The 18,229-nt window shown below is 30.2% G+C and overlaps 1 protein-coding gene across 49 annotated transcripts in view; it reads left to right on the top strand.

Annotated features, from left to right (window-relative positions):
• The window catches only part of pcdh15b (protocadherin-related 15b), a 506,664-nt gene that overhangs the window by 279,357 nt on the left and 209,078 nt on the right, over nt 1-18,229 (top strand). For all 49 annotated transcript variants that reach the window (XR_012387602.1, XR_012387597.1, XR_012387592.1 and 46 more), the window contains 2 exon segments: nt 17-129; nt 9,117-9,323. Coding sequence is in view for 22 of the 49 variants with exons in the window: in XM_073917607.1 (XP_073773708.1) it covers nt 17-129; nt 9,117-9,323 (320 nt within the window). In the remaining 27 variants the exon portion in view is untranslated.

Below are 18,229 nucleotides of genomic sequence, written 5' to 3'. Positions count from 1 at the left end.
CTTTCTATTTTTTTAGGAAAACCTGAAACGTACGGGGAGTTTTTCTGGATGAATCGGAGCACCGCTGAACTGCAGCTCCTGAAAGCCATCAGTAGAGAAAAGTATCAACATTTCGACCTGGTGATCAAGGTAAATAACTGAATTTACTGTTGGTACTGCTGTGAATGAATGAAGGATGAAATAAATGTATGTCAGTTGTTGTATTTAAGTGGCAAGCTTAAGGAAAAAATAGCAAACAAACTAACATCTGGAAAATCAAGGAATTTAAAAATCTTGTCTAAAATCTGAAAACAAAACGAGACAGAAACAAAGCGAGAAATAAACAAAACTTGAAGAAAGCAAAATGAGAAGAAAACAAACCAAAACCAAAAGGAAAAAAACACGAAGGGGACAATAGAAAGCAAACAAAACAAAGCAAAATGAGAAGGAGACAAAACAAAATGAGAAGGAAAACAAAGAAATAAAACAAGCAAAGAAAAAAAACGAGAAAGAAACAGAATTAGAAGGAAACAAAACAATACAAGAAGGAAACAGAGAAAGAAAACAAGGAAAGAAGTAAACAAAACAACATAAGAAAGAAACTAAATGTGAGGGGGAAAATACGACAACAAAAGAAAAGAAAATTAGAAGGCAACAAAATGTGAGGGAAAATATGAGAAGAAAAGAAAACAAAGCGAAACGAGAAGGAAGCAAAACTAAAATAGAAGGAAACAAAATGTGAGGGAAAATATGAGAAGAAAAGAAAACAAAGCGAAACGAAAAGGAAGCAAAACTAAAATAGAAGGAAACAAAATGTGAGGAAAAAATATGAGAAGGAAATGAAACAAAGCAAAATGAGAAAAAAAACTAGAAGGTAACAAAATGAGGAGGAAGCAAAACAAAACAAAACGAGAAGGAAACAAAACTAAATGGGAACAAAATGTAAGGGAAAAATATGAGCAGGAAATAAAACAAAACAAAACAAAACGCAAAGGAAACAAAACATCAGGAGACAAAAATAGCAGTAAACAAAACAAAAAAAATTAAACAAAATGTGAGGAAAAAACAAGAAAGAAATAAAACGAAACGAGATGGAAACAAATCTAAACTAGAAGAAAACAAAATGTGAGGGAAAATATGAGAAGGAAACAAAACAAAGTAAAACTAGAAAGAAACAAAAAAAAACTAGAAGAAACAAAACATGAGGGAAAAAACGAGGAGAAAGCAAAACAAAACAAAGCAAAAGGAGAAGGGAAAAAAAGATAATTGAAAGAAAACAAAAAATCAGAAGGAAACAAAACAAAATGAGAAAAAAAATAAAACGAGAAGGAAACAAAAACAAGACAGCAAAAATGAAAAGGAAATTATATAAAATTTATATGATTAAATGTTTATATGATTAAATCCTCGGGTGACAGTAAATGTAAAATATTACTACTACTAGTAATAATAATAATAATAATAGTGATAATAATAATTTTAATGATAATAATAATAATAAGTAGAATAAGAAGAAGAGGAAGAAGAAGACGAACAACAACAACAAGAAGAAGAAGAAGAAAAAGAAGAAGAAGAAGAAAAGGAATAAACAAAACAAGATTTAAATGAATGAATGAATGAATGAATGAATGAAAAGTCACACATCAGGGAATAAAATAATAATAAGAACAACAATGCATGAATAAATGAAAAAAAAATGCATGAAGGTGACAATAATTGTTAAGTTTCAGAAAATAAAATATTATAAGAAAGAAAGGTGGTACAAAAATAATATATATATATATATACACATACATATATATAAATTAATATTTTGTATAGATATACAGATCTGTGACCAAAGGGTATGTGGACCTAAAAATCTGCTCACGCTTGCTTGAGAAGTTGTAATATCTGCATCAGTGTCTTTTCCAGTATTTGAAGATATTATATATATATATATATATATATATATATATATATATATATATATATATATATATATATATATATATATATATATATATATATATATATATATATATATATATATATACATACACACACACACACACACACACACAGTATGACAGTGATATGAAAATGCACATACTATCAATGACTCAAACCCCAGAGGCGAGAGGCAAACAGAGAGTTGTGGAATTGAGCGTCAGGATCTATGACTGCTGTTCTACACAGCAGCAGAGTGATGGTGCGTAAAGAGTGCTGTACTGTACATGCCATCGGCCTTTTCACAGTGGGAAGCGTGAGGTAGACATGAACTTATGATGATGACACAGACAGCTCCTCTCAGCATCAAATGCCCTCCTCACACCTGAGGTTCATTTCATTTATTTTTTTCTCACTCTTCACTTGTTCCAAACCTATTTGTCTTTCTTGTGTTGAATACAAAAGAAAACATTTACATTTTTTTAAAAAACATTTAAGGTCAAAATTATTAGCCCTTTTAAGCTATATTTATTTTTTGATTGTCTACCAAACAGGCTGTTATTATACAATGATTTGCCTAATTACCCTTACTTGCCTAATTAACCTACTTAACCCTTCAAATGTCACTTTAAGCTGTTCAGAAGTGTCTTGAAAAATATCTAGTCAAATATTATTTACTGTCATCATGGCAAATATGAAATAAATCAGTTATTTATCATAGTAATTTAAACTATTATGTTTAGAAATGTGTTGAAAAACTTCTCTCCGTTAAACAGACATTGAGAGAATAAATATACAGGGGGCTAATAATTCAGGAGGGCTAATATTTCTGACCTCAACTGTATGTGTGAATAGAAAAATTTTTAAATCCTTTAGCCTTCCACAGTCAGGAAAGACATTCAGGGTTGAAACAGCATGAGGATTCTTGTATTTCGGATGAAGGTTTTTGTTCTTTTTGTTGCTATTTCCGACTCTCTCTCTGCCTTCTGGCTTGTATTTAAAAGACTCTGCGCTTTGCTGGCTTGTTTCTGAATGAACAAAATGTGGAGTTTAAATAGAGAAAAAACATCTTTTAACATGATTGCTCAAGCCAGTTGCTGCAACTTGATTGGCCTGCTTGTCTTGTTTTTGTTTTTCAGTCTGACAGTTATAAAGTATTAAATTTGACATTTGGATCTTTTCCTTTTGCTGTAAAAGAAAGACATCAAATTGCACCATTAAGCCATTAGCAAAGAAACTACTCACCATAATATGATGTTAAAGTAAATAAAATAAATATAAATGTTAAATAAAAAATAAAAATAAAAAATACCTCAGATTATTATTATTATTATTATTATTATTATTATTATTAAATAATAATAAAAAAAAATCAAATATCCCTTTGGGGGGAAAAAGTAAATTAATTTAATTTAATAAATATATTAAATAAAATACTAATAGTAATAATAATAATAATAATAATAATAATAATAATAATAATAATAATAATAATAATAATAATAATAATAAAAAGTGTTTCAAGTTAATGAACTTATTTAAAAAATATAAATTATTATTATTATTATTATTATTATTATGATTATTATTATTGTTGTTGTTGTTGTTGTTGTTAATATTGTTAAATAATACAAAGTAGCCTTGAGGTAATTTTAATATATTTTAATTAAAACATTTATTATTATTGATAATATTATTTATATTATTATTCTTATTATTATTCTCATTATTATTATTAAATATTTAATTAATATTACAAATATTCATCTACGAAAAAAATTAAAATAATTAAATTAAGTTAAAATATAATAATAATAATAAAATTAATAATATATATATATATATATATATATATATATATATATATATATATATATATATATATATATATATATATATATATATATATATAGGGAAAAATATATAAATTAATTTAATGATTTTTTAATTTTTTAATTTTTATTTTTATTTTATGAATAAATAACTAAAATAATAATAACAACAACAACAACAATAATAATAATAATAATAATAATAATAATAATAATAATAATAATAATATTGTTTTAAGTCAATTAACTTAAAACATTATTATTAATATTATTATTAGTAGTATTAGTATTACATATTTAATTAATTACAAATATTAATCTGGAAAAATACATAAAAATAATTAACTCAAGTTAAAAATATTATTATTATTATTATTATTATTATTATTATTATTATTATTATTATTATTATATATATATTTGTTTACTATTTTTCCAACTGGCAAGTGACAAGCTTTCATTTACTCACCAACATAGTTTTTTGTATTTGCATTAGGTCAGTATATCGCAACATATCTTTTCCCCTTTAATGTTTTGTGCTGCATTGATTACTTCCATTCAACTAAGAGAACAGATTGCTCATAAGCTTTCCTATAACATAAGTTATATAATATAAGTCCTGTTGTGAAGAGAAGCTGTAAAAGTGTCACTTTAACAAAACTTTTTTAAAAACGTTCCCATAACCAATTGTTAGCAGAGTTGGACATATTAATAAACACACTGCTGTCATACACCAGATCAAGTGAATGATAAACTTCACAGCGTTCCACAGACTGCCAGGTACAGTAGTTTTGCCTCAGCAAATCAGTGTAAGATCAGCAACTATTTTTTAATTTATTTTTTTTCCTTGGGGAATTTCGGTTCTAGCACCACACAGATAAAAATCAGTCCTATTGTGACAACAGCGTGTCAAGCTGCCAGTCAACATCTCGGTTTCAAAGCAAAAGCAGTGAGCCTGAGATCCGGTTTGAGTCCCCTCCAAATCCAATCACGTAGTCCGTATGCCAAAAGAATCCCAAAATCCATCAGTTTTCTCATAGCTGTCAGACGGATTTTGTAATGCAGCAGATACACAGTGACTCCCAATACTATTTGGACACTTAAGCTGTACCTAAAAATGTATGAATGCATTGCATTAGATCAAACTCAAAGTTGTGGCATCTCTTTTGCCGTTTTTAAGTTCTGTTATCATTAGAATGTCAGTCTTTGAAGGGATCATAGACATTTGCTAGAATGAGACTTTATTAGAAGAAATTTAATGAACTCTTTTCATATACAGTTATGGCATGTTTAATGGTCATCAGCATCTTAAATCCTTGAAAGTTTTTAATATTTTGACTCAAAATAAACCATGGACTACCTGACAAAAGTATTGTTGCCTATCCAAGTTTTAGGAACAACAAATAATAACTTGACTTCTAGTTGATCATTTGGTATGAGAAGTGGCTTATATGAAAGGCAAAGGCCTCTAGATTACGCTTAATTTACCAAAATAATATATGATCATGCCTTAATTTTTAATTATTTAATTAGGACAGTAAGGTCTGACTTTGCTCAGTCTTGTCCTGTAACAGAAATAATGTACAGTATTGACTATAAAATCATGGTGCAGTGGAAAAAGAATGAGTATTGTGTATGACTCTCATGAGCTTGAAGGACTGCATTCATACATCTCTGCAATGACTCAAATAACTAATTAATATTAGTCAAGTCATTAATAAAGTCATCTGGAATGGCAAAGAAAGCGTTCTTGCAGGACTCCCAGAGTTCATCAAGATTCTTTGGATTCATTTTCAATGCCTCTTCCATCTTACCCCAGACATGCTCAATAATGTTCATTTCTGGTGACGGGGCTGGCCAATCTTGGAGCACCTTGACCTTCTTTGCTTTTAGGAGCTTTGATGTGGAGGTTGAAGTATGAGAAGTAGCGCCTCAGAGAAGGAGAAACCTCCGGCTGTTGATGTTGCCATCCACTCTGCAGATCTCCCATACTAAACAACAGTTACAGTCCCATACCCCCATACTAAAATTAGCCGCAAAGAAGTCTAGAAATCAAGTTATTATTTGTTGCTCTTACAACTGAGATCGACGACAAGACTTTTGTTGTTCTTTACGCCTTACGAGAGTCATGGTACAGCAGCAGTGTTGGTTGATTATTAGGCCTGAATGAGAGTTCCTAGTCATCACCCTTAAAAATGTTGTTGTTTTTTTATCAATCTTAGTACACAATGTAACTAATGGTGGCTATGCTAAGGAAATTGCCAGCCATATTTGCATAAAACTTGCCAGCCATATTTGCATAACATGTACCTTCCAAAACTCTCTTATTTCAGACCCATCTCCTGCCACCCTCCCGTTATGTTATTTTACCCGAAAACACCTGTAATTTCTACCCCCCTCCTTTCCCTCGGTCCTAAACTTTTTGGTACAGTCTGTAACACCCCCGGGTCTCAGACTCTGGTATAGTATCTGATTGCAGTGGCTGCCTGAAACCCGGTGCATAGTACAGTCACTTACTCGGTTTTCAGCTGTGTTATTTAGACCCCCACCCAACCCCTTATTCAAGACGATAGCCCTATCTAAATGAATAGGGCAATTCCGAAATCTGGAAAAATACTCAATTACTTCACAATTATTAAATGACATACTTCGCATTTAAGACTGCTACTAAACGCTAAAGTACTGTGCATGTGGATAGATTGGCATGACATCAATCTACTTTATGGCTGTTTTCATGGTAACCAGAAGTTATAAACTGAAAGTACGGAGATAAAACCTGTGTGTGATAGGATGTGCTGTGCTGTGATGTTTTTTCTCCTCTCAAAATCAACATCACGACAGGGCTTCCGGTAACAAAGAAGCAAATCTCTACAACCTCCCCCCCCCTCCCTAAAAATTGCATGGATATAAAGACTGATGATTGGCTATTTTGACTGGAAGGCAGGACTTTCTTTACTGTGGCGGCCATACCGAGCATTGCACTTTCCCCTATTCTTATTGATGCCGGTAAACCGTCTTTGTATATCTATAGTGTTTGATTTGATTCAATGATTTATACTAAGCTAAGCTAAAAGACAGTAAATTACAGTAAATATCAAATAATGCTTCAATGTTACCTCTCATCATCCACACCAGATGTGTTTTTGTCCATACAAAACAAGCAGACAATGCTGAACACAGGTGTAAAAAAGTCTAAATGGTTTTGAGTTTATCCACAGCATCCAGAGGAAGCTGAAAATCGCACATGAATAGATTGCAGTGAGACTTTATTAGAAGAAATATAATCTAGTTCTGTAGCTTTAATTATCCTTTTTAATAGTGAGCCACTGCACATCAAACCACTAAAATCATTGCGTTTTATATGTTCAAGCATTCCACAAAAAATGCCTGCAAGGCTTCAATTAAAGCATGAGAGGTAATCTAGCGGATGCAATAAACTTCATATTCTGATGAGTCGGAGTGTTTATCTCACTGGATGCTGTGTATATGCCTTCATATTTACAATCCTGTCAAGTCTTAGGCTGTAAATGCCACTCTGAACTTTTCCCTCAGCCTTGAAGCTATCTAGGAATATATGCTGTCAATCAGACTCTTTGCACCCCAGGTATTAAAGGGATAGTTCACACTCTAACAACTCTATAATACACTATAATATGCAAAAGCAGAAATCAGAAATAAAGCAATTATCTTTATATGCCAAAAAAATGGCGTCATCTGGTAAAAAATGTTAAATAAAATTAATTGTGAAGCCTTGCCAACAGATTGAAAACCTATTAACAAATATTGCACAATTTTAGTCAAATAACTTTATGGTGAAAAATTGGTGTTTTGATGTGGAAATTTTTATCCCGAACGTTCTGAACAGAATTTTTTTTGTAGCAAGTGCTTTAAATAAGTAATTCAATAAAAATAAAGGAAAATTAGGATGAATGCCTTAAAAACAGTGAACACAGATGACATTAATACACGCAAAATGAAACTAAGATAAACAAAAGGATCCAAAAGGTTGCGTTAAGTAATAACGTTAAAATTGCTTCCGTGTAAACTACCCCTTAATTTGTTGTCAAGTTATTCTTATAGGCAAATAAAGGCAGTCAATGATTAGTCGTAATGTAACTATCGATTTTACACAATAACGTTTTACAGTTAGGTGATGATCAGTCAGCACGGTGGCCATCGTTAAAAAGTGTGTTATTTTAGCAATGAAGAAATCATCGAGAGTACACACTGTGCAGCTTTGACATTTTCAAAGTCATGATGATTGGTCATAATGTAATTTAACATAATTTAGGCAATAATACTATAAACGCTCCCATGTCATATGAACAGTGAGTCAGCAACAGTGTTGGGTGTGTTCCTGTAAAAAAGTGATTTAGTTATATTTTAAAAAATGATTTGTTACAGTTAAAAAGAAGCTTAAATAGAGTGAGTCACTAAAAAAAAAAAAAAAATATATATATATATATATATATATATATATATATATATATATATATATATATATATATATATATATATATAAAATAAATATTATATTCTTATTAATACTACTACTATTCCTGCTACATAATAATAATAATAATAATAATAATATGATAATAATAATAATAATGATAATGATGATGATGATAATAATAATAATAATAATAATAATAACAGTGATAATAAATATAATAATTTAATAATAATGATGATGATGATGATGATGATGATGATGATGATGATGATAATGATGATGATGATGAATAATAATAACAATAATAATAATAATAATAATAATAATAATAATAACAGTAATAATAAATATAAGAATTTAATAACAATGATGATGATGATGATAATAATGATAAATGATAATAATAATAATAATAATAATGATGATGATGATGATGATGATAATGATAATGATAATGATGATGATGATGATAATTATAATAATAATACAACAACAAATAAATAAAAATAAAAATAACTGTGTGGTTTTGAAATTTTCAAAAGAACTGCATGACATTTTAATCTTAACTTAAAATAAAGACTCTGCTCAGGATTTATTTATTTTTTTACTTTCATAAAGGAAAAAACCAAATTAATCCCGCTGGTGAGGTAGCAATTTAAACAATAGTTACTTCACTAAATATTCCGATGCTCGGAGTGCTTGGGTGCAGAATTAAGTTTGGGAGTGACCTGAATTAATCAGCCATGGTCTTTATTTAATTTAGAAGGGCAAGTCTGTAGATAGTGTTAAGCCCTCATATGCTGATAGAAGCTTATCACATTGCCCTTTTTACATGTGCAGCATGCAGTAATCCCAAAAAGCTGCGATTTCACACCATGTCGGAGTCATAATCTCTCAACTTATGGCATTCTCTTCTCTAGGCAGAGCAGGATAACGGACACCCTCTCCCGGCATTCGCTAATCTCCACATTGAGGTCCTCGATGAGAACAATCAGGCGCCGTATTTCCAGGTGGCCACTTATCATGGATTCATCTCAGAGTCTGCTCCTCTGGGCACCACCATCTCCAGCAGTGCCAATCTCTCCACCCCGCTTGCCATTATCGTCCTGGATAACGACATCGAGGAGGTGAGGACCTGTGCTCAAGATGCCACTCATTTACACATGTCCTGAGGGGATGTGCAGTTGAAGTCAGAATTATTAGCACGTGTATGTTTCTGTTTAACACATTTCAACACATTTCTAAACATAATAGTTTTGATAACTCATTTCTATTTACTGATTTCTTTATCTTTCCCATGATGACAGTAAATAATACTTTTTTAGATATTTTTCAAGACACTATAGTATTCAGCTTAAAGTGACATTTAAAGCCTTAACTAGATTAATTGGGTTAATTAACAGTTGTTTGTTCTGTGGACAATTATAAAAAAATGCTTAATATTTTAATATTTTATTGCTAAATATTGCTTATATTTTCAAATATTGCTTAACACTTTTTGTGCATGCCATAATTTTTTCCTCATATCACACATTCTCTTACTAGTTGGTCACAAGCCAGTACAACAGTTTTAAAATCAGTTGAACAGATGAAAATTTGGCTAACTCTGGCTTATATACAGTTTTTACTGTTGAATAAAATAAATTAATACAAAAAATATATAATAAAATATAAATATAAAATAAATATAAAAATAAAATAGTAAATATTAAATAATAACAAATATTAATATTTTATATAATTATAAATAAAAATTGTAAAAGTGTGAAATGTTGTTGCACTCTATTGAACAAAACTGTTCAAAAGTAGTTTTTCATTTAATGTAACAATTTATTCCAGTGATTTTAAAGATTGAATTTCAGCTTCATTCCTCCAGTTTTCAGTCACATAATCCTTCTGAAATCACTGTAATAATAATAATAATAATTATTATTATTATTATTATTATTATTGTTATTATTGTTATTATTTATTTTAATTTTTTCATTATTATTATTTTTATTATTATTAAATAATAATGGCAATGAAAGTAATAATGACTGGAACAATAATTTAATTTGAAACTAGTTGCAAGAAAGTGCTTATTTAAAAATGTAATAAATATTTAACAATTTAACAAGTTTTTTACATTTAATAAATGTCGCCTTGAACAGAATAAATAAAATAAAAAAAAACTCACCATATATATACTCATCATATATATACATGTGTGTGTGTATATATATATATATATATATATATATATATATATATATATATATATATATACACATGTATGTATATGTACACACTACCCGTCAAAAGTTTATTTACATTTATAATAAATAATACAAAAAGAATAAATAAATAAATACCTAATAAATACATAAAGTCATTAATTTATTCATTTCCCTTGACTTAGTCCCTTTAATAAACTAGGGTCACCACAGTGGAATAAACTGTCAGTTTATCCAGCATTTGTTTTACACAGAAGATGGCCTTCCAGCTGCAACCCACTACCGGGAAACCTCCATAAATACTCATTCACACACATACACTATGGCCAATTTAGTTTGTTCAATTCACCTATACTACATGTCTTTGGACTGTGGGGGAACTTGAGCACCCAGAGGAAACCCACGCTAACACGAAGAGAACATGCAAACTCCACAAGAAAATGCCAGCATTTTGGCACGAAAATGCCAAAACATAGGACATACTGTGGAAAAACTCCTTGCTCTGGTAAACATCATTTGGGAAATATTTGAAAATAAAAATAAAAATCTAATAATTTTGACTTTAACTGTATGTATGTGTGTGTGTGTGTGTGTGTGTGTGTGTGTGTGTGTGTGTGTGTGTGTGTGTGTGTGTGTGTGTGCTTGTGTGTAAGTAGAAATGCTCTTCTGATGTTAACCAAAGCTTCTGCTCCATGGAGCATTTAGAAAAGCAAATTAAAATTGAAAATGGCATCAGAGGCTCAGTCTCAGAGGCTCGCACTTAGAGAGTTATTGGGGAGGCGCTAACACCGAGCTAATGTTCTCCAGAGTGTTCTCGATTCGCAATTATCTCTGCTTTATAGATTTCAAATGCAAAATACTCTGACAAGCATCTTCTTACTTAAAGAAATGGAACATGTGTAACCAAAACGTGCTGCTCATTTGCTAAGTCATTTCAAACCGGTTGAACACCTGGTTTTAAGATTTATTTTTGATTGTATGAATCCTGAGAAGATGAGAGGACACTTATTTTCTATTTATGCCTGGTGTAAATCCATTTGTTTTGTCCATTTTTGACATCTTTTCTAATAAGTGAGGGTCTATGGAGGGATTTCTCTGTAACACTTTACTTGAAAGGGGTGCTAATAGGACACCTTTATAAACATGACATGACGCGTCATGAATAGGGACAATTTATGCATCCTTATGACAACTGTCATTAGGGCGGCCCTAACATACACCCGGCACAACAATGCGCAATACATGTTTTGCATAATTTGTTGCTATTTTCAGACCAGTGCAACTTTCATTTTTACGTTTTGTGCCATGTTGTTTAAATAGCTAATCCATTTGCGTCACTTTGTGGACTCCTGTGTGCCGATCTATAAAGGAGGTGTCGTAAGCCACATTGTTGGTGCGTTGCTATTTTGAGGAACTGAAATAGGCCACGCTGTTGACCAACTGAAAGCAGATCTAGTCTAGCGCAAAGAGCGTTAGTTATGCGCCTATGTGGGTTCAAATGCTTACGCATTGCTTAGTACAGCCGGGATGTACAGCAATACACAAATATCTTTACATATGAAAAAAAAAATTAATATTACAAAAAATAATTTTTGCATAAATATAAAAACCACTGCCTTCATGCCTTTCTTTTCAGTTTATTCATGACAATCTGCATTTGTATAATGTTATTATTGTTAGCAGTATTATTTATTATATGCATATTTATATTTGTTTTAATAAGAACAAGTTTATATTTTGTTTTGGAGATGTATGCGTCACTATATCAGGCATAAAAATAGGACGCGTGTCTGGATATAACTCAGTTTTTTGACCACACTTCGTTATTATTGGTCATTTATTCATTTGCTGGAAATTAGAACTGAATTAAGAAATAGTTTTAAAATAAATCTTTGCACTTAAAAAACAAAATTAAATTTGTAGGCTGATGGATGTCTTCAGCAGAGTGCGTATGACACAGTTTTCTTCTCCACAAAAGTAAAGGAGTAAAGTAAAGACAAAGTAAAGAGGCTGATTGGAGGAGGCTCATTCTTTATCCTTGCACTGCAGATGCTCTGTTTAACTGGTTTCTCGCTAGTGAAGCATTCAGTTTTTCCACTTACAAAGTCCGCCATGTAAATAGCAAATGTGCCATGGCATGATGTAACCAATTCCTAAAGGGAATGGGAGATGACACTCTGATTGGTTTGATGCGGGTTATGCTCAAAACATACCTATAAGAAAATAAGCACAACCCTGTTAGACCATGCGCCACAGCACAAAGCGTATTTTCCATCCTTAAAATAACAAGAGGGTTCAGACACGCCCTTAATGTTTTTTTTTTACTTTGCGCCTAGATCATTAAAATAGAGCCCTTAATGTCCTTCAGTCATTTCAGTCATTTTATAAATTTTTATTTATTTATTTAAACGCACTTTATTATTATTTTTAAATATTCAAACACATTGACTTACAACTTTTTGTCCAACAAACATTTACTCAACAATTAACAATACAAAATACAATATACAAACAGTCGGTAAGAAAGTAAAATAATAATGGATAAATACAATAAGTAAATAATAAAATAATACGAATAAATAAAAACTATAAATACTAACCTTTTGTTTAAATCTATTGAACTATTTCCAGTAGAATTTGTTTTTAAAAGTATAGATGGATGGATGGATGGATGGATGGATGGATGGATGGATGGATGGATGGATGGATGGATGGATCTAGAGTTCATACAAATTAGCCACTGAATAAAAAAAGTTATGAATTGCTGTAAAATTTTGTTGGATTTTCAGTATTAAACAGTGTCAAAAAGTAATATTTCAGTTTTTACAAAAAATGAATAATAATAATAATATATAAAACAAACCATGGCTGTGTACAGTGTGCTTTCAGTCTGATCAGACCTGAAGAGAACAAAAGAAATACACTGGAGAAGATTTATGTCAAAGAGGGCGGAGCCTCAGAGCCATACCTACCCATTACACATTTGCCACTGACAAATGGTAGTTTGAAGTGGTTTTCCAGTCAAAGCAATCACAAAGTTACAGTATTACAGTATTTCACTTGAAGTATATTGGATCCTTATGGTGTATGCTGAAAGTAAATGCCTGAGCATTTTCTAAAATACATGTTCCTGTGTGTTCCATGGAAGAGATGAGGGGTTGAGTAAACACCACCATAATTTTCATTTATGGGTGATCTGTGTCTTTAATCCCAATAGTCTTAGAGATGGAAAACACTCTAATGGCAAACATATGTTTTATCTCCCAAAGCTGAATCCCGGTGATGTGCCTGTAGGTATTAATGATATTAGTTAAAGATTGTGAGATGTGAAAAGCTTGATTGCCTTCTCTCCCGTTCTCTTTCTCTTTTTTTGCTGTGCTGTGTCTTTTTGTATGGTTCAATTTGCTTAATGCTCTGCGTGATTACTGCCTGTAATCTTCCTTGTTTATTGATTTTCATTTATATTTTGGGTGGACTGGCTATTGATCTTGTGGATCCCATTAATAATTTGGTAAGCTTGGAAAAATAAATATCAAGTATAAAATACACATCTATACAGCAAACAATAGCAATTGCATCAGACTGTCGTACCGACTTAAGGCTAGGCTCATTTAACTCATTAAACTAATTCTTTGAGTTGTTATACTCCTAATCATACCCTAGCAACCACTTGCAGTACAGTACAGTACATGACTAGAGTCTGCCACTTCCTAGCAACAAAACAGACCTTCCTAGCTGCTGTTTAACAAGCTCTATATCTCTGTCTCAGAAGCTCCACGTAAATTTGCTCCTTTGATAAACCGGGCTTCCAACTAGTTACACATGCTAGCAATGAACAGCTAAATGGTAACCCTGCTGAAAAAACAGTGTATGCTGGTAAGGTATTTTTTAATGCTTGTATGCTGTTTTCAATGCTGATCTTCCTGGTTTCAATGCTGGTTTTGCTGGTCTCTCTGCTGTTCTTGCTGGTTTCAGTGCTGGTCTCAATGCAAACCAGCAAAATCATCATTGAAACCAGCAAGACCAGCACTGAAACCAGCAAAACCAGCATTTAGACCAGCAAATCCAGCATTGAAACCAGCATCGAGCACTTTAAGAACATGCTCAACGGTGTGAAATGGGGGAAATGGATGTTTTACTTTCAGTGTCGATTGGTATCAAATTCGATAATTTTCTTTATCATCTAGTTTATTATTATTATTATTATTATTATTATTATTATCGTTATTATTATTAATATTATTATCGCTATTATTATTATTATTAATATTATTATTATTATTATTAATCATATTATTATTATTTATTATTACAATTGTTATTATCATCATCATCATCATCATCATCATCATCATAATTATTATTATTATTATTATTATTATTGTTATTATTATTATTATTATTAATATCATCATCATCATCATCATTATTATTATCATCATCATCATCATCATCACTATTATTGTTAATAATAATAATATTGTTGTTGTTATTATTATAATTATTATTGTTTATTATTATTATTATTATTATTATTATTATTATTATTATCATTATTATTATCATCGTCATCACTATTAATAATAATAATAATAATAATAATAATAATAAATAATAATAATAAAATTTGTTTTATTATTGTTTATTATTATTATTATAAATATTATTATCATCATCACCACTATTAATTATAATAAAATAATAATAATAATAATATTAATAATAATATTGTTATTATCATAATTATTATTGTTTATTATTATTATTATTATTACTATTATTAATAATAATAATAATAATATTGTTGTTACTATTATTGTTTTATTATTATTATTATTATTATTATTATTATTATTATTATTATTATTATTATTATTATTATTTAAATGGAATAAATACTAAATTACTTTGTACAGTAAAATAAATGGCTCACACTTTGCAATAAGTAAAATTCCATTAGGGCAGCACGGTCGCTCAGTGGTTAGCACTGCCCCCTAACAGCAAGAAGGTCGCTGGTTCGAGTCCTGGCTGGGCCAGTTGGCATTTCTGTGTGGAGTTTGTATGGAGTTTGCATGTTCTCCCTGTGTTTTTGTGGGTTTCCTGGGTGCTCCAGGTTTAGTCCAAAGACTTATGCGCTATAGGTGAATTGAATAAACTAAATTGGCCGTAGTGTGTGTGATATGAGCGTGTATGGGTGTTTTTCAGTACTGAGTTGCATCCACTGCGTAAAACATATAATGGAATAGTTGGTGATTCAATCTGCTGTGGCAAGCTCTGATAAAATCAGAGACTGTGCTGAAGGAAAATGAATGAATGAAGTTCTATTAGTTAATGCTAATTGATGTAGAGTATTTACTAACATGAACAATATGTTTACGGCATTTATTTATTAATCATAGTTCAACATTTACTAATACAGTTTTGTATGAAAATAGTAAACTGTGCATGGTTATACTAGCTAATGCACTGAGTAAACAAGAACTAACAACTTTATTTGATTAAATAATGTTAACAAAGACAAATACTGTAATAAATATATTGTTCATTGTTTGTATTATTTGATTTATTCTCATTATACACTCTAATTTCTTACACATAAATTAAATAATAAATTAAAATTGATGTTTAAAATCTTGAATTTAATAATGAATCATCAGAGCACCAATTTACAGTAATGCTAATGAGCGCATAAATGAAACAAATGATTTGTGTTTCTTTGAATGAGGAAATGCATTGGATATGTCTGCTCTGTTTTATTGCAGCAGTGTTTGCATCCAGATCACATAATGCACAGTGTGGCATGAAAAATGTATGCACTGCAAGGGCATAATGGCTGATTTAATAGTCTCCGTAGGCTGTAGTACTGCAGGCATTCTGAGGTCCGGCAGGAATTTGAGCAGGGAAAAAAAAAACTGTTCCTATAGATAATGGTTGATGGGTGATGAGACCACCACATGAAATATCAGCACTCAAATACTGTAAATAGAAAGGATATAAATAATTTTATTAATAGGTTTCATACACACAGTGTTGTTTAAAGCAATACAAATAAAGTTAAAGTATTGTTGATCGTTTTCATTGTTGATAAAACTATATTTAGGCCAAAATTATTAGCTCTCTTGCAACACTTATTTTCCAAATTAAGGATTTTTTTTATAAATATAAAATATTTTCTTTTTTATGTATTTTTCTTTTTTGAGCTGATTTTTTATTTTTATTTTAAATGAAATAAAATCAATACTGCTAAGTTATTAATATTAGCCCTCTTAATTTGTTCCCCTATTGGCTACAGAATATACCAATGACTTGCCTAACTTGTTAACTAATTAATTAACTAATTATTTATTTAAGTTAATATTTCACAATATGTGTTAATCTCAACATTTAATGCAAAGCTAAATAAAAATGTATTTGGTAATGTTAATACACTGGGAACTAACATGAATATGAACATTTCAATAATGCATTAATGCATTAACTGTAAAAAATGAGACCCTATTGTAAAGTATTACCGATAATGAAATAAAAGTAAAGTAAAACATGTATAGACCATTTTGAGGGATGTAAACAAAAACAATGGCCCCAATGTATTTCCTGTTTTACATTTATTTCTATAGCTTCTAAGAATCCAAAAAGATTCACATATCGATAAATAATTTTATGATAGCTGTTTTCACATTAAGTTATGATTGAATTGCCTTTTATTACAGTGAAATAGTTTGATAACAAGCAGGAAATGTTCCACTAACATGACCACATTGAAATGGCCTATACATACACATATAAAGAAAACAATTCTTAAATATTAACTAACATGAAAACAAATGTAAAAATAGAAACAAAATAATAATTACACTTGCTACTGAAGGACGTTGTACAGGCTTTATAAAAGATCTTTAGATAAAACAATATGTAATTATTTAATTTATAATTCAGTTTAGTTTTTTTATATTTAAGTTATTTTATTAAGTTTTGTTTTTTGTTTTGTTTATTTTGTTTAATATATTCAATTATTTTTTCCCTGGCTTAGTCTCTTTATACATCTGGGGTCAACACAACGGAATGAACCGCCAACTTATCCAGCACATGTTTTACGCAGCGGATGCCCTTCCATCACTGGGAATCACCCATACACACTCATTCAAACATATACACAATGGCAATTTAGCTTTCCCAATTCCCCTATAGCGCATGGGTTTGGACATGGGGCAGAAACCAGAGCAACCAGAGGAAACCCACACGAACACGGGGAGAACACGCAAACTCCACACAGACATGCCAACTGACCCAGCCGAGGCTTGAACCACCGACTTTTTTTCCTGTAAGGCGACAGCATTACCCACTGCACCACTGTTTCGCCTTATTTAATATTTTATTTGAATTTATTTGTGTACTAACACAAATATTGAAAGATTAGCTGAAATGAAAACAGAAAATATGAAATAGTATAATTTTGCAAGAAATATTAACTACATTTGCTACTGAATGACATTCTGTAGCCATGCAGATAAAACAATATGCAGTATTTTCTTTTATAATTAAATTTTGCTTTTAGTTTTTCATATTTAAATTTTATTTTATTAATATATATTTTTTCTATTTCTTATTTGATGTAGCTTTTTGTTTTTTATATTTTGTTTTGTTTTGTATATTTTATTTTGATTAGATTTTTAGATTTTTTATTTTATTTCTTTATTTTATTGTAGTAATTGTACAAACACAAAAATAAAAAAACATGAAGTTTTATTTTATTTTGATTTTCTTTTTATTTTGTTTTTGTTTTTGTTTTTGTTATTTTATTAGGTTTACTAAGACCA

Source organism: Danio rerio, chromosome 12 (assembly GCF_049306965.1).
Source record: "Danio rerio strain Tuebingen ecotype United States chromosome 12, GRCz12tu, whole genome shotgun sequence".
NCBI classification, from domain to species: domain Eukaryota; kingdom Metazoa; phylum Chordata; class Actinopteri; order Cypriniformes; family Danionidae; genus Danio; species Danio rerio.
The sequence above is the reverse complement of the archived record's forward strand: the minus strand, read 5'-3'. Positions and strand labels throughout refer to the sequence as shown.